Source organism: Haliotis rubra, unplaced genomic scaffold, assembly GCF_003918875.1.
Source record: "Haliotis rubra isolate DU_JTF1 unplaced genomic scaffold, ASM391887v1 Scf589, whole genome shotgun sequence".
In the NCBI taxonomy this organism is placed as follows: Eukaryota; Metazoa; Mollusca; class Gastropoda; order Lepetellida; family Haliotidae; genus Haliotis; species Haliotis rubra.
In genome coordinates this window covers 336,885-354,221 of record NW_025767289.1, presented here as the reverse complement: position 1 = coordinate 354,221, position 17,337 = coordinate 336,885, and the positions used below count along the sequence as shown (strand labels likewise).

Genomic DNA, 17,337 nt, shown 5'->3' with positions numbered 1-17,337 from the left:
ATTTTACCTGGTCAGACAAGATCTTCCAGCAAACCCATGGGCTACCCATGGGTTCTCCTCTCTCCCCTATCATCACTGAGATATACATGACGGAACTTGAAGATAAGGCCCTGCTGACATCCCCCATCGCTCCAATATTCTGGTACAGGAAAGTAGATGACACCTTTGTAGTCCTCATCGCCCATGACGACCCTGAACTCCTCCTCAACCACCTCAATTCTCAACATCCCTGTATGCAGTTCACAATGGAAGAAGAATCTGATAACAAACTCCCTTTCCTCGACGTCATGGTACAGAAACAAGAAAACAAGCTCTCTGTCTACAGGAAACCCACTCATACCGACCAATATCTCCACTTCACCTCCAATCACCCTCTGCAGGTTAAAGGTCACATGCAACCAAAAATCAAACATAATTAAAACACAATTATCACTTATTCATGACATATAATATACATTGCTGATTATGAAAAACAAATAAACAAAATTATAAGCGTACAATCGCAAATCAAAAGTGCAATATTTTGTACTTGGATTTACTTCCCTAGAAACGAAGCAGCCAGGATACCGAACCCAGTCAGAGCGGGTGGGTGAGCACGCAAGTGTAACGGCTGGTTCATTGCAGATGCCCTCACGGCTCATTATATATCATTCACATCCCTATATATAGAATGCGCATTTTTTTGTGTATAACATTTTGCAATCAACAGAGATTATAACATGTCATGTGTACAAGTATCACACCTGCCTGTCTGTGTAATTACATAATGTGACAGAGACCAAACTAGGGATATAAATCAATGCGTTTTGTTTATGGTGTATAGCCTGATAGGTGTTAAGTTCAAATTGCATGTGGTCAGTGATCAAAGTTGTGTATTGAATATTGTCATTAGCAGACAGGCAGGTAGACACATAGATGTCAATAAAACAGACATTGAGTTTTGTCTGTGACAACGGCATATCTATATCACAGTTAGAAATTCTGTCAACGCTAAATAATGTCATTGCTTTTAAGTATCGAACTGAGAAAGTGACTCGGTAAGAAGAACGTGTGGTGAAATAGACAAATGAAATTATATAAACAGTTAAATCGGTAATCTACTGTCATAACATATAAAAAGCTTGCACCTGTGAAATATCAACAAAACATTAGAAAAATAGCTTACACCAAAGCCTTCACCGAGTATTCACCGGACAACCCTCTTCCAACCTGTGCGAACCTATTTCACTGCGCATGTACTATGAATGCAGCCCAGCCCAGCGCAGCGGAGCCCAGCTATTGAAACCACTCTTCCCCCAAGCGCTGGGGGAAAATTAGTGAATCGTTTGAACTCCGATTTCGCGCGGGGTTTTTCATTGCGTTATGTTTCAACTTTATAAGTTGAATTTGCATTTTTGATGATTTGTTTCGGGAAGTCCATACCGAAAGGTATCAGAATCTGCAAAGTTGTATTTTACGTTGCATGTGACCTTTAAGAAAGAAATCATTTCCACCCTTTCCCGAAGAGCCAAGAACATCTGCTTGACAACACAAGCCCTAGAAATCAAACTAAACCACCTCCACCATGTCTTCATTCATTATAACCAGTATCCCCTGAAGTTAGTTAACAACGTCATCAGATCCACCCTCAACCCAAAAGATAAATCAGCAATCCTTTGCAAAAAGTATCCCGTATATCCCAGCAGTCAGCCACCAGATAAGACGACTACTTCAGCAGCAAGCAGGTATAGACGTTCTGTTCCAGAAAGGCAAGTCCATCCAATACCTCCTCCGAGCCACAGGCAAACCCCCATCAACAACTAAAGAAGACCCCACAGGATCAGTATACCAGATCAATTGCCAATGTGGAGACTCTTACATAGGTGAAACATCGCGCCCTCTCCCACTACGCATTAAAGAACACAAAACTTCAGTCCAGAAAAAAGACTCCAAATCCACCATAGCCGACCACACCCAAGCCAACCCTGACCATGCCATCCTTTGGGACAACATCCACATCCTGGAAACCAACCAATCAGACTGCAAGATTAGGAGACTTCTTGAAGCCATAAAAATCCAACGCTTCAAGCCCACCATGAACCGGGATCAAGGTTATTTTATCTCTTCAGCCTATCACCACCTAATTAAACATCACCAGTAATCCACCCATACCTTGTCCAACTGGCCTCTATGCCCCCCTTTTGTGTATTGTAATCACAACCAATCAATGTGTACATCAACCTACTCTCTCCAACACACATTACCATGTCAGTGTACATCAACTCATATGTTGTATAAACTCATTCTGCATATTGTTTGAATCATTACCACTCTGTACATCAACCTACCCTGCTCAAATCACTAATTAGCAATCCAATGTATATCAACCTTGCAGCTATGTATATATTCTCCATGTGTATATTCTCTATGTATCACTTGCTTGATAACGGTGTTAGTACCTACACCGAAACGTCACACCCAATGCAATAAAGAAGTTGACTATCCATACAACTTGGTTTTCCTTCATCTATCCAACTTCTAAAATGCCTCTCAAAGAAGATGACAGTCATTATGTGACAGTCTTAACGTGACAGTCTTTACTTTACAGTTTTTACATGTCACTAAAAAATCAGAACATCAGTATCCTTTTTCACTCACATCTGTGTATAAAACACACACCACTGTTTGGAATTTTGGCACCTGTTTTCTTTCATGATAGTTTACACAGATTTGATGAAAATGGAACTTGTGCTAATTGCTTTTAGGGGTTTAGATTTATGTATTTGCAAATCCTGGAGACTTTGGTATGTATGTTAGACAATGAAGTTCAGATACTAGTGCTTACTGTGTCTAAATCATTTTCTGATAATATTGGTGGTCGATTTTATTTCTTTTTAAGTTGTCTAAATTGGTTACACCGTCAGTTATTAACTGTATCGAAGTGAACCAAGAAATCAATAACTATTTGAGAAGACAGAATTTGAATCAAATTTGGTCTAGGAAGATATGTTAAAGGCAGGCTTAATTAAACAGCTTGTGTTTGTATTTTGTCCTTCAGGTCTGTGAAGCTGCTGGCTATTGAAAGACTGCTGTGGATAGCAGAAGCTTATGTGTTGTCTGTGGAGGAACTTCATTGTGCACCCCGCAGTATTCTACCACATGGAGCATCCTTCCATGGCTACCAGATGAACCTCTTGATAACCTGTGAGGCCCTCAAGCAGGAGTTCACTACAGTAGTATGTACACACTTCCTTCACATTTTAGAATGTTAGCATTCATTCTTCCGTTATCACTATTGACCACTGCCACATATTCATCACCCCCAGACCACTATCTAATACCTACCACATTGTGTAATAACAAGACACACTAAGACTACTGTTTTACCTGACTGACAGTCAAATGAGTTTTTAGCCAGTTTTTCATTCGTTCTTGGCAAACCTGGCATTGTCATTTTGGACGTCATGGAGAAATTCATGTGTGAGACAGTACAATGGTATGAAATGTTGCTGTCAATATCAACCACTGGCTTGCCTTTTTTATACAGTAATTTGCAAACTTTTGTCATATAGTGTGAATGTTGCTAATAAAGATGAGTCCATTAAATACATGGCTTTCTGTATGCAGCTTTTACTTAATTTGGATATGTTCTCACAACAGAGTGCATGTTACAGCCTTAGAATTTTTACCTAGGAGCCTTATGCTCATGAAGATCTGGGTTAGAATTGATGTTCAGCAACTCATACTAGTCATAAGAGGCAAACCAATGGGATCGGGGGGTCCGGCTGTCTGATGTGGTTGATGCCTGCCATTGTGTCCCTAGATGGATGGGGACCTCCTGCACTGATTATTTACAAACCACTGTCATGTAAGGAAGAGAGTTTCAACACAAGTAATAAGACTACAGAAGTTGGGGCTTAACAAGGGAAGCCAACAGTTAACTGGCGATGATAGGTGATTGGCAAAAGACAAATGGAAGCCAGGACTTAACAGTTAATTAGCGCTGTTATGTAGCTGGAATATTGCTGAGTTCAGTGATTATATTACATGTGTTTTTGTTAAAAAATATACTGAACAGCATACGAAACGCATACCACTTCTATATCTTTGAGACTGTTGCATGCAGTGGTTTCTGCAACACAGTGATCTGATGATGTTCTACTACAGGTCACATTTGAATGACTTTTCATCCAACCAGTTAGATTTTTTTCATGAAAATGTGACAGTGAAAGCCAGAATGTGCTCTGTAATCATGCAACCTCGAAAATGTTGAATTAAACATTTTCAATATCAACCCTTGTTAGCCGCTAACCATTGATTTGTCTGTTTTTGTTCTTGGCCTGCCATCAGAAAGACTGATGGTGTGGAAATAACAATCTTCTCGTAAATCTTCCCTTGCTTCAGTGGGATAAACGCGGTGGGCGAGCTGGCTAAGGCGCCAGGCTAGTGATCCAGCAAGGTTGAGGTGTCGGGATCGCGCCCACCTGTAACCGGGTGTAAAAATCTTGGAGTCAACTTTGTGTGCAGACTCTTTCAGTGTTGTCACAACCCCTAGTGTACAGTACACAACCCTGTGCACTTTTAAAGAACCCATGAATCCGTTGGTATATGACCAGATGGTGGCCACATGAATACGTGCAAACACCTAGTTGCGGGTTCTGCAATGTGCAGTGAACTTGGACTAAGTACTGTGACTATGTGTCCCAGTCCACCCAGCTGTGAATGGGTACCTCGTTAGGATGAGAAAGCCACAATAACTCGGTGCGCCTAGTGGCTGCAAGAGTTGTATACTCCTCAGGGATGTGCCACTGAGATTGACATCCAATGATCGTGGGAAAAATATCAGCGCCTTTAGCATGCACGAGTTGCCTGTAATGTGTACTGTATAAGTATCCTAATAAATCCTAATAATAAAAAAATAATAATAATAAACGTTTGAAATGGAGGAAACTTTTCATATCCCATTGGAAGTTGCCATACAACGGGATCGGGTGATCAGACTTGCTGATTTTGTTGCCACAAATTATCATCTCCCAATTGTGTAGATCGATGCTCATGCTGTTGATCACTGGATTGTCTGGTCCAGACTTGATTATTTACAGGCTGTCCCTGTATAGCTGAAATAATGCAGAGTGCAACGTTAAACAACAAACCAATCTTGACCATCTGTCAGATATTCCAAAATTTTCTTTTGTTCACTTTTTTGTGTATAATGTATCAAGAACTTTCTCAAAATATTTGTGAATAGGAAAGTTTCTTTGTGTTAGTTATTTCATCAATCCAAGTTTGCGTAAGGTTGTTCAGATGTAACCTGCTGTGGTAGTGAGCAATAAGACCTGATTTCAAGGAAATTGTTTATTCATGTAAGTATAATGGCTAACATCTTTTTGTTGAATTTAGCTGCCAACCATTTGCTACAGAAAGAGAAAGCATCTGTTTGGTGATACTAATGTATTTCTGTTCTTTCTATTCTCAGTGTCACAGTAATGAGAGCCTTGGATCAGTCAGGATCAAGGTTGCAGAATCACTCCTACAACAAGTTGATCATGTCCAAATTGTAGCCAATGACAAACCGGTTAGTATACTTGTTAATGTAGTCCATTTTTATGAGGAGCCTGTGTCTGCCACCTCCATGTAGATCAGTGGCCTGTATCTGTCAACTACATGTAGATCAGTGGCCTGTATGTGTCAACTACATGTAGATCAGTAGCCTGTATCTGTCAACTACATGTAGATCAGTGGCCTGTATCTGTCAACTACATGTAGATCAGTAGCCTGTATCTGTCAACTACATGTAGATCAGTGGTCTGTATCTGTCAACTACATGTAGATCAGTAGCCTGTATCTGTCAACTACATGTATCAGTGTCAACTACATGTAGATCAGTAGCCTGTATAATCTCAACTACATGTAGATCAGTGGCCTTTATCTGTCAACTACATGTAGATCAGTAGCCTGTATCTGTCAACTACATGTAGATCAGTGGCCTATCTGTATGATCAGTCTGTCAACTACATGTAGATCAGTAGCCTGTATCTGTCAACTACATGTAGATCAATGGTCTGTATCTGTCAACTACATGTAGATCAGTAGCCTGTATCTGTCAACTACATGTAGATCAGTGGCCTTTATCTGTCAACTACATGTAGATCAGTGGCCTGTATCTGTCAACTACATGTAGATCAGTAGCCTGTATCTGTCAACTACATGTAGATCAGTGGCCTGTATCTGCCAACTACATGTAGATCAGTGGCCTGTATCTGTCAACTACATGTAGATCAGTGGCCTGTATCTGTCAACTACATGTAGATCAGTGGCCTGTATCTGTCAACTACATGTAGATCAGTAGCCTGTATCTGTCAACTACATGTAGATCAGTGGCCTGTATCTGCCAACTACATGTAGATCAGTGGTCTGTATCTGTCAACTACATGTAGATCAGTGGCCTGTATCTGTCAACTACATGTAGATCAGTGGCCTGTATCTGTCAACTACATGTAGATCAGTGGCCTGTATCTGCCAACTACATGTAGATCAGTGGCCTGTATCTGTCAACTACATGTAGATCAGTGGTCTGTATCTGTCAACTACATGTAGATCAGTGGCCTGTATCTGTCAACTACATGTAGATCAGTGGCCTGTATCTGCCAACTACATGTAGATCAGTGGTCTGTATCTGTCAACTACATGTAGATCAGTGGCCTGTATCTGTCAACTACATGTAGATCAGTGGCCTGTATCTGTCAACTACATGTAGATCAGTGGCCTGTATCTGCCAACTACATGTAGATCAGTGGCCTGTATCTGTCAACTACATGTAGATCAGTGGTCTGTATCTGTCAACTACATGTAGATCAGTGGCCTGTATCTGTCAACTACATGTAGATCAGTGGTCTGTATCTGTCAACTACATGTAGATCAGTAGCCTGTATCTGCCAACTACATGTAGATCAGTGGCCTGTATCTGTCAACTACATGTAGATCAGTGGTCTGTATCTGTCAACTACATGTAGATCAGTGGCCTGTATCTGTCAACTACATGTAGATCAGTGGTCTGTATCTGTCAACTACATGTAGATCAGTGGCCTGTATCTGTCAACTACATGTAGATCAGTGGCCTGTATCTGTCAACTACATGTAGATCAGTGGTCTGTATCTGTCAACTACATGTAGATCAGTGGCCTGTATCTGTCAGACTACATGTAGATCAGTAGCCAGTGTATCTGCCAACTACATGTAGATCAGTAGCCTGTATCTGCCAACTACATGTAGATCAGTGGCCTGTATCTGTCAACTACATGTAGATCAGTGGCCTGTATCTGCCAACTACATGTAGATCAGTGGTCTGTATCTGCCAACTACATGTAGATCAGTGGCCTGTATCTGTCAACTACATGTAGATCAGTGGCCTGTATCTGTCAACTACATGTAGATCAGTGGCCTGTATCTGTCAACTACATGTAGATCAGTGGCCTGTATCTGTCAACTACATGTAGATCAGTGGTCTGTATCTGTCAACTACATGTAGATCAGTAGCCTGTATCTGCCAACTACATGTAGATCAGTAGCCTGTATCTGCCAACTACATGTAGATCAGTGGCCTGTATCTGTCAACTACATGTAGATCAGTGGCCTGTATCTGTCAACTACATGTAGATCAGTGGCCTGTATCTGTCAACTACATGTAGATCAGTGGCCTGTATCTGTCAACTACATGTAGATCAGTAGCCTGTATCTGTCAACTACATGTAGATCAGTGGCCTGTATCTGCCAACTACATGTAGATCAGTGGTCTGTATCTGTCAACTACATGTAGATCAGTGGCCTGTATCTGCCAACTACATGTAGATCAGTGGTCTGTATCTGTCAACTACATATAGATCAGTGGCCTGTATCTGTCAACTACATGTAGATCAGTGGCCTGTATCTGCCAACTACATGTAGATCAGTGGCCTGTATCTTGTCAACTACATGTAGATCAGTGGCCTGTATCTGTCAACTACATGTGTGTCTCTTGCGTGTTTCTGACACCTGCAGCTAGAACTGTGGAATGAATGTTTTATTGGACAGTGTGTATTTTACAGCTTGGTGTGGCCAAAGACCAAAAGCTCCTTCATCAGCTAGAGTTTGAGGACAATCAAATACTGCAGGTTCGCTTGTCTCAGTCCGGTGCCGGATCCTCAGCCTCCTCCTCCTCAACCTCAACCTCCACTTCCTCCAGTGCCACACTCATGAGGGAGGTATGTACACTTCTGAGGCTATCATCATTTGTTAACCACCTTTTGAACGAAGTTAATCTGAATCTCTTGCAGATACTTAATACCGTTCATAAGATATTCGTGCTGACATCTCCCTAAGGAGGTTGACATTTCAAGCTGATGAATATGTACACAGGTTAAGATGTGAGTTCTGGTGGCAATTCCATTTCGTCATTATTTTGTCATATAAAAGACTGAGGATGAGAGACATCAGCAATACCTCCATAATGTATGGTTTTCCTTCTCAGGTTCCCAGCATAGTTTCTATATCAGGATATAGATATCCTCTAGGTGATCAAATGATGGTATCTCTCTTGGGCTCCAAAAGATTTAGATTTGAAACACACATTGTACTATGTATTGCTCTATGTCCTTGTCTTTTGTTTCAGAGCACTTCAACTCCAACATCGAAACAAACCTTTGACCTTGAACAGGTAATGATATGATTTACAGTTAGGCATTCATTGCTTACATACAAACATCCTTATTTCAATCTAATAATCATGATTGTGTTAATGGGGATGCTTTGAGATTTTGTTCAAGTTGGACCACTGGCATACCAAATATGATGTGTGTACTAGTCATGTCAAGATTTAAGTCCTCTTTGTCCTCAATGATGTTGTGAAAATCTTTTTCCAGGAATATTTTGGAATCCTGACATTTGATAGTGCTTGTATCTTATCCTCATTCTATCCCAAATACATTATAAGATCATTATTCATCATATAGATCACTGCATTGTCTGGTACAGTATTAACAGGTTGCCATCACATCGATCAACAAACATGACTTCAATTATTAGAATTTACTATATTAAGTGCATTAAAAATTGACAAATCAGTTTGGGGCTTTTGACAAGTTTTGCTGTGGAAATGTGTATATAATATTCTTCCTTCCACACAGCTCTAATTTTTAAATTTATCCGATCTAACATTTATGATAAATTTACTCTTTTCTCTACTTTCAACAATGGAGTGGAAACAACATGAAACATAGTTTCCAGTCTCCCTGAAAGCAGATGTCTTATATCTGGGGGCTTGGCTTAATCTTATCCTTTGAGGAATGTAAAAAGAGGATTGTCATCTGAAATGGGGAAGGATGATTTGGCTTCCTGTAAAGATGTAATTCAACCTTTGATCCTCATTCATCATCTGTAGCTTGAATGTCATTGTCCAGTGTGTGAACATTTGGATGGTGACCAATGCTCCATTGCTAGAACAGATGGATCCAGAAGAGCTAAAGACAAGAGCTGCAAACACGAGTCAGAAGAATTTGATCCTAAGAAATCAAAACTTTTCCTCAAAGAAAGTCTATTAATGGTGTAGACAGCTTATCCCAACAGAAGAAGATTTTCCTGATGCTGCTTCCGATTCCTACCTCAGCAAGAACAATTGGTGTCTTTTCCAACCTTCCAAAGAATCTGTCAAGCCTCTGAACCCAGTTCTGATGTTACAATCTAGAGTGAATGGTTAGACGGTCAGCAATCCCTCATGGTTCACTGTTATATTATATCAGTTCTTCCATGTCTCAGGATTGTTGATCCATCCCGAATTGTCTGCCCTTCCAGTCCTTGCAGATTTGGTGATCCTTCCTTTATCATTGGTCCCTCCATGATTGGAGATCCCTCAGCTGTCAACAGTTACATCTGCAGTTCTGACTTGTTCACGCCCTCAATCATGGGTTTCCCCTGCCTCACCTCCTACTACAGAAGATGATCCCTCCACTCAGCGAAGTCTGCTTTCGAGCCCTCAACCAAGCCATACTGTCCTCAAGCCTTGCCCCTCTTTACCATGGTAATCCTTCAATCTTATCGATCAGCCATTTCTTCGATTTCTACGATTAGTGACAGAGGGGTTTTCATTAAGGTTGTCAAAGTCAAAAACGTCCTCCAGCACTTCCATGACAATATCCTTCAGCAGATCAGTGAAGGAGTCAGCCAAACCAGTGCACTACTCTAGACAATTACTGAAGGACCTTTTCACTCCAATCAATTCACCCGTAGGCAAAAGACTTGGAACCTTCTTCGCCCACAATTGAATCCTACTGGACTGCTACTAAACTACCACTTTGGTGCAAGGGTATTGGCTGTCGGGTCCCCACCCTTGACCTTCAATCCTCCACACAGACTGTACCGAATGTACCCCCAGACACAGATGTTAGTTCTTCGGACGATCTTTGTTACACTATTGCAGAAGTCAACAACAGTATCATCAGCAGGGTTGTTCGCCTATCAATTCCATCATGTCAACAACTTGGGAGTTTGAAGCTGTCATTCTAACGGTGTCCCATTGGTCCAACGATCTGTGCTCAACCAACCTCATGATTCAATTGGACAACTCAGAGGTGGTGTGGTACATCATTTGTGTGGGTTCAACAGGATCACTACTCTTTCTTCACATCAGTGTTAGAGCCTGAAACAGTTTTTGAGCCCAGAATATCATCGCAGATGCCCTGTCTCTTCCAGACTGCCCTTCATCATCAACTGAGTGGAGACTCCATTACAAGATCTCCACCAAGAAGATTCTTCTGCTTTTGGTCACACCATTCTGACCAGCTCGAAGTATGTTCATTGATCTGTCACACCTATCAGAACCCTCTTGCTTTACCTGTTTGAGATGACAACCCTCACTCTGATCTACGTCACAGGTCGCTGCTGGCATTAAATCTTCATGTTGGCACATTTACAAAGCTGCTCAGGCGATCGTGTCAGCTGACCCTCTTCGACTTACTCCATTTAATAAGGGGATGAGCTTCAAGGATCACTGTAAGGTGCAGGTTATCACATCTCTGAAAGCATGGACGGTTGCTGAGTATCTGCATGTTTCCAAGGAAACTCAAGAAACTGAGACACCTCATCACAAAACAGTTTTCCTGGTAGCGTTTACTACTGCTGCTTATTTTTGGGAACTGAAAGTGCTGGATGTAAACCATGTACAGTTTGTGAGGAAGAAACACAGCTCGGACTTCTTGCCAAAAGCCAGTTGCCAGGACAGACGGATAGACTATTAACTATTCCACCATTGTCCAGTGTATGAAATAAGTCAAAAACCCAGCCAGACATCAGGGCTGGTAACTTCAAAATGTTACCAGCCCGAAATGGATTTAACCCGACCAGACACCAAGATATGGTGAATTTACTCAGATGTATGGAACATCTAAATTTTTTAGCAGACCATCGTCCTGGCTAGCTGTAAATTTAGACCGTCCGTCAGAAATCTAGCCCATCTCGGGCGGTCGGATGGGCCTTATTTCATACACTGCATTGTCAGTTGCTGTTTCACAGGACCATTGCAGGTGTGTTGAAGTACCTGTTCATCCCACTCTTTACAGCCTGTACACTGCAAGTTTCTCAAACCACCATCTCTTTCTGGATGAGATCGGCCACCCTTTGCTGGTCTAACTCTTCCAGGTGTGTCCAATCCTCGTGAAACACAAGTGGTAGCCTCAACCATGCCTCTCCACAGCATTTCTTTGACATCATTTCTGGAGGGGTATTTTTGGAGACTTGAGGCAGTCTTTGCCTCCCATTATGTACGTGACCTGTCCGTATCTGACATCCATGGACTCCATCAGTTTAAAGCTTAGGTACTGTCCCTCAACTCTCAAGGGTAACCTGTGTCCTACCATAAGTGCATACTGTGATATAGGATAGGAATAAAAGATACAAGTTTAAATTGTATATCTATGATACTCATCCTATCTCACACAATAGATTCACACACTACCAACCCTGCTACACAGATTTCGGGAGAATACGGCTCAAGTTAAGACATTATCATCCTGGGCAGGTCACATGCTCAGCATTATCTTCCAGTGATGTTAGCAGGGATATGTTCAGGCAAACAGTTCAGAGAAGTGGAAACTTTCAACTGTCTGAAATAGAAGAGATAATGCATAATGTAGATCTGATAAATTTATAAATTAGAGCTGTGTGGAAGGAAGCATATTATATTCACAACATTTCATCAGCACCACTTGTCAAGAGCCCCGAGGTGCCCATTGATAGTATTATTTGCCAAATGATCTAAAAGTTGGTCAGGAGTGCTCAATACAGCAAATACAGCTTTGATTCTTTTGAATCCTGAGCAGTTTTGTGGAAGCTGTGGTGGCTGAGGGAGTAGTAGACAGAGTGAGGCTTTTGGATCAAGGTAGCTAAAGCTTCATTACATAGATAAAGCTTTAGTCGGATACCTTATTTTTACTGTTATTACCTATACAGAAAGCCTCATTTCCTAAATAATGCTTTAGTTGGATCAAGCTATGAAAGTGTTTATTTGATCTATGTCGTGTTGGTAGGAGGTAGCATTGTGCCATACGGTACAATCAATAATTCTTCTCTTACAAACCCCCTCCCTGGCCCATCCATCAAGTAGTATAAGTTAGGCTCTCCGGCTTTGATGTCAACTTTATCTATGACACTATGTCACATTGACCTCAACGAAACAGTTTAATGTGAATCGCCTAGGATCTCTTTGGTGTTGGTAATAAAGGCTTGTTGGGCCTTTTTCACCCCTTGTTCTATGTACTTTTTTTTTTCTCGTCCTCACTGATAGCAGCAGACTTACGAGACTTGGACCGGATTTCTTGTTTCATCTTACAGTACTTGTCGAGTTCGGATAGGATCAAACGAAACTCCTCCTCTGAGATTTTGTTGTCAGTGAGTGCCGCTGAAATACGGTCGCTTACTGTGTTCAGCTTTGCTTCAGCTAGAATTCTAATTTCATCATGCTTCAATGCCTTACGATGCAGTCTGCGTGATGTGTATTTAAGTATCAACCCTAACACTCCTGTCACTCCAGCCGTTATTTCGAGTCCCATCACTATAGGTACAGCCACGATGGTGGTTAATAACCCAACACCTGCCACCCCTAGACCCATGCTGGTTGTCATAAGGGCAGTGTCAGCCCCGTCCACGGCATTGAAAACTCTATGGTATTTCTTATATAATGCTTTACGCTTGTCGCGGTCTTGTTCTAGTTGGCGTCTTACATCACATAATTGTCTCAAGCGGAACCCGTCTACGGTTTCCAGGGTCTTCGCTACTTCATCTATGCCTGGATACAATCCCATCCTATAATATATATTACAAAAGATATTTTAATTGAGTTTCAGTTAATAGTTGATCAACTAACTTGAAGCTTATAAGGTATAAATCACTGTTTAGGAAAATAGTTCGGAAGTGAATAGGTAACTCTGTATCCACACGAACCCCATAGTAGGGGGGGTTTATTGAGTGGGTTATAGAACCTGTTGAGTCCGTTTGTATGATGATACGGTAACGTCGGTTATTGTTCTGGGTACTCCAGTGTACTGTCACCCCGTGTAAAAGTTGTTGTTCTTTACTAATAGAAAGTTCACGGATATGGAATTCTATGATGAGTGTTGAACCTGGGGTCATATGCGGTATTTGCACGAGCCCGGAGCATCTATACATTAACTCACCCCCTTGGAATGTATTTAACATACCGGACTGAGTTAACACAATTTCTGTATGACGGCCCGGAACGAAACACGAGGGTATGATACCTATATTTTTAATTTCAGAGATATAATTACCTTCCTTAAATGAGATATAAGGTGAGGGGAAGGTTAAGTTGATTATCCATTTAGGCTCTTTAAAATCTGATAACGACACCCGCCTATACACGTTGTCTTTGAAGTGCAGGACGTATAAGGTGTCTTCCTCACCAGGTTGATCGAATCCCTCCGTATCCCCTAGATCGTTAATCGTAGTGTTGGGGTGAAGCCAAGACATTGCTATAATACTATTATGATATAATTTCCAACTGGTTTTCTGATAATAGTTCAGGGGTGCACTTCACCCCCATGAAGTGTATGTTGTCGGGTAGGAATATCTTGGTTAGTGATATAGTGTCTTCCACGACCACGGTGACACCCTGCAGACTGGTTTTGGAGTCGACACCCACCCGCATGCGTAAACGCGTGCAAACGTTATACTGTTGTTGTTTCCCCAACCGGAGTTTGACCCCCTTCACGATCTCTACATCATCCCCCGATGGTTCCCCTAGGTAGACTTGGATGACCAGTGTTGAGTTCGCCGGTAGACTCTCCAGGATCCTGACCACACCTTCGAATTCAGACACCAACTGCAATACCACGTTTTGCATGCCTGCCTTACTCGATAGCATGTGGGCTGCCATACTGGCGAGTGGGCTGATGACTACGCTTCGCCTCTGAGTCGGGATGTAAGCCACGAGCAGGGTTCCGTTGTTCCGCGACTTTGTTTAGGTGGTTGTCTTTGTTATCCGTGAACACGTAGGGGAGCCGAGCCTAATATTGAGAAACCAGTCGACTTTACCCGTAATAACACCCACTTGTCATCATCGGTGAAAACGAGTATATGGTTTGTTTCGGGCGACGGTAGTGCTCTCAACATCGGTTAAGTCGAACAGTTTGCCCCGAGCGATGGGTATATCATCCAGGTATCACCGGTGTTGACAAGGGTGTACTTAGTGTTGACTGCCGCTCTTGAGGTATCTACTATATCGCTTAGGTTGCTAGTACCACCGGAGGGGACTTCAACGCGTTTGTAAATGCTGTTTTAAGTTGCAAGGCGTACACTTTACCATCTACTCGGTCGTCGTCGAATCCGCTATGTGTCCCCGGATCGGGAGATCCCCACATTGATGCATTTTTCAACTTCATTCCGGGACCTTGTGCGCTGGTCATTTTATGTGCAGCGTTACGGCTGAGGTATCCTATATTCACGAGATTATGATTTATATCTAACACCGATATTATCAGCTCAGGGATGTTGCCCTGGGTTAACCTCTTATACTGCCGCGGTGAAAATGACTTCGGTTCTGCCGTCGTTGTATTTCTCCGTTTTCACCGGTACGGCTCTCAGTATAGTGGAAGGGTGACCACCTTGAATGTTGTCCGTTATTGCTAACCTGGCTGAGATGAATGCACAGCTCTCGATGCGGTACTAAGTCGGGTAACCGCACCTGTGACTGTAGTCGTTGGTTTTACCTCGTCAGGCTGCATACCGAGTGTCCTCGCCAGTGGTCGACCGAGCCTCAAGGAGTTTCTTCCGTTGTTGATTAACACCACTGTACCGTTTGAGTCGTTCATCTTGAGTTCGGCTCCCAATGGTTTGAATACCTCGTCACTTAGAGAGCACACGCTGTAGTAACCGTCAATTATCTTGTTGCTAGCCACCTACGAACAGTTTATTGTTGCTAAGCGTTGATGTTAGTCCATCGCGTAGGTAGGTGATATCGCACAGTGCTATTTCGAGTTGACCCGGCGTGTTATCGATCGCTATCGCGTCAGCTGAACGGCCTCGCCGCTATTCCTGGAAGTGTTATGTACATGTTATATAAACTCATTATATAATAGTTTTAAAACATGAAGATCGTAATTCGCTGATGGATTGTATTTCGGCCCAGTTCATAGATGTATTCGATAAGTATAAGTTTTCGGTGACTAACGTTAAGACAGTGCACGCTTGGTTCAACAACCCGATGCAGTTCTGGCAGAATCAACTCAACTGCCGTGTGGTGCTACAACGGGGTGTGGTGTATCCGACACTAGGCGTGGACCGCTGAGTCAGTCTGTGTTCACGCTTCACGTGTACTACCAGGTCAGGGCGTATCCTCAAAGAGATCAGCCCGCCTCACAGGAAAAGCGTGGAATGCAGTAAACAACCAGTACGATAGACAGGCCTACGAACGTATTTGCAATGAATTCGAATCGACACTAAAACGGATTGGCGCTTTGCGGACCGAACCACGGATTGGGTATTCCTATCGTTCACAACATGCCTCGTGGAAGCCAGCGAAGTTGCAAGATTGGGGATACAAGTCGTATCATCATATCACAACCAACGAGTGGGATGACCGTTACATGGCATTCGACGACAGCAAGGATTACCGAGTCTGGAGGTTCGAGCAGGGGTGACTGGAAAAAATTCATGTTGGAATCGAAAGGGTATACTTCGTGCGGCACGAACGCTTGAATGACTCGATTCGAACGCATCGTGTAGGCACTGTTGGATTGCGCGAGACGCAAAACGCAGCGTTCAAATATCCTAGGCAAAGGGACTGCTTACGGCGCACAGAAACAATTCGTTGTCAACGTAGAGGATGCTATCAATGCTCCAGTTGATCTCCGAGTGCTATCAAACGCTACCAAGACGCGTGTTGAGTATGCCAGGTCGAAAGTCGACTACGTGTTCGGCGTGGGACTATACATGGCTCGGCGATATGCAACTGAGAATAAAGAAAGTGGTGGGCTACAACAACGAAATAATTGTAGCCACGGCGGACCAAAAGTTGAAGCGTCAACCTCGATGTCAACGTCCCCGTCCCACCACCCACGACCGGTGAAACGGGTATAGTAACGCCACCCCCGGAGCCTAGGGTTCAACCAACAGCCCCTGTGGGGGTGGCTCCACACGTTCTGGAGCAGCACATCGATAATAAAACAGCAATGGTGGTTGGTGGGGTAGCTTTGGGACTCATTTGGTTAAAAATTTCTTAGCCGCTACGTACACCAAACCAGCTACGGCGACGATAGCTGCCCACAGGTTTTGACTGAGCCACGTAGCAGTTTTAGCTAAAGCACTCAGCAACCACGAGACTATGCTACCCAGGATGCCAGGCAGGGCTTCGGCGGCCTTACCAGCCAGTTTAGCCAGGGCTTCCCCTAGTTTTTTAATCCAGTCTCTGACACCACCTGTGCCGGCAGGTGTCGGGGTAGTACCCCCACCGGCAGGCGTCAGTGACACTACCAGGGTAGATATGATGAAGCCCAATGCAGTCAAAATGCTGGCGATGGTGATACCTTGCTCCCGGAACAGGATCCGAATCCTGTCAGCTAGCGTGGTGTCTTCATTTAGGACTCGATCGATGGTTTCTCGCACACGACTGATCTGAGATCGTAGGACTTCCCGGTTCGAGGAAGCGGATTCCAACCGAGTCCGTCTCTCGTCTTCCAAGTTTTTTATTCTCTCCTCGATACGACGTTTCATATCATCGTCTGCTTCGGCGAGTTTTATTTTCATCAGCGAAGCGATGCGCTCATCGACTTCGTTCAGTTTACCCATGTTGTTAACGAAGTTCTCCGCGCATTACAT

The 17,337-nt window shown here is 43.0% G+C and overlaps 1 protein-coding gene across 1 annotated transcript in view; it reads left to right on the top strand.

The window, feature by feature from the left end:
- LOC124254974 (ubiquitin carboxyl-terminal hydrolase 24-like) overlaps positions 1–17,337 on the top strand; it is a 292,052-nt gene that overhangs the window by 110,303 nt on the left and 164,412 nt on the right. Inside the window, 4 exon segments of the mRNA XM_046688817.1 lie at positions 3,038–3,215; positions 5,456–5,554; positions 8,064–8,219; positions 8,627–8,671. Coding sequence (XP_046544773.1) covers positions 3,038–3,215; positions 5,456–5,554; positions 8,064–8,219; positions 8,627–8,671 — 478 coding nt within the window.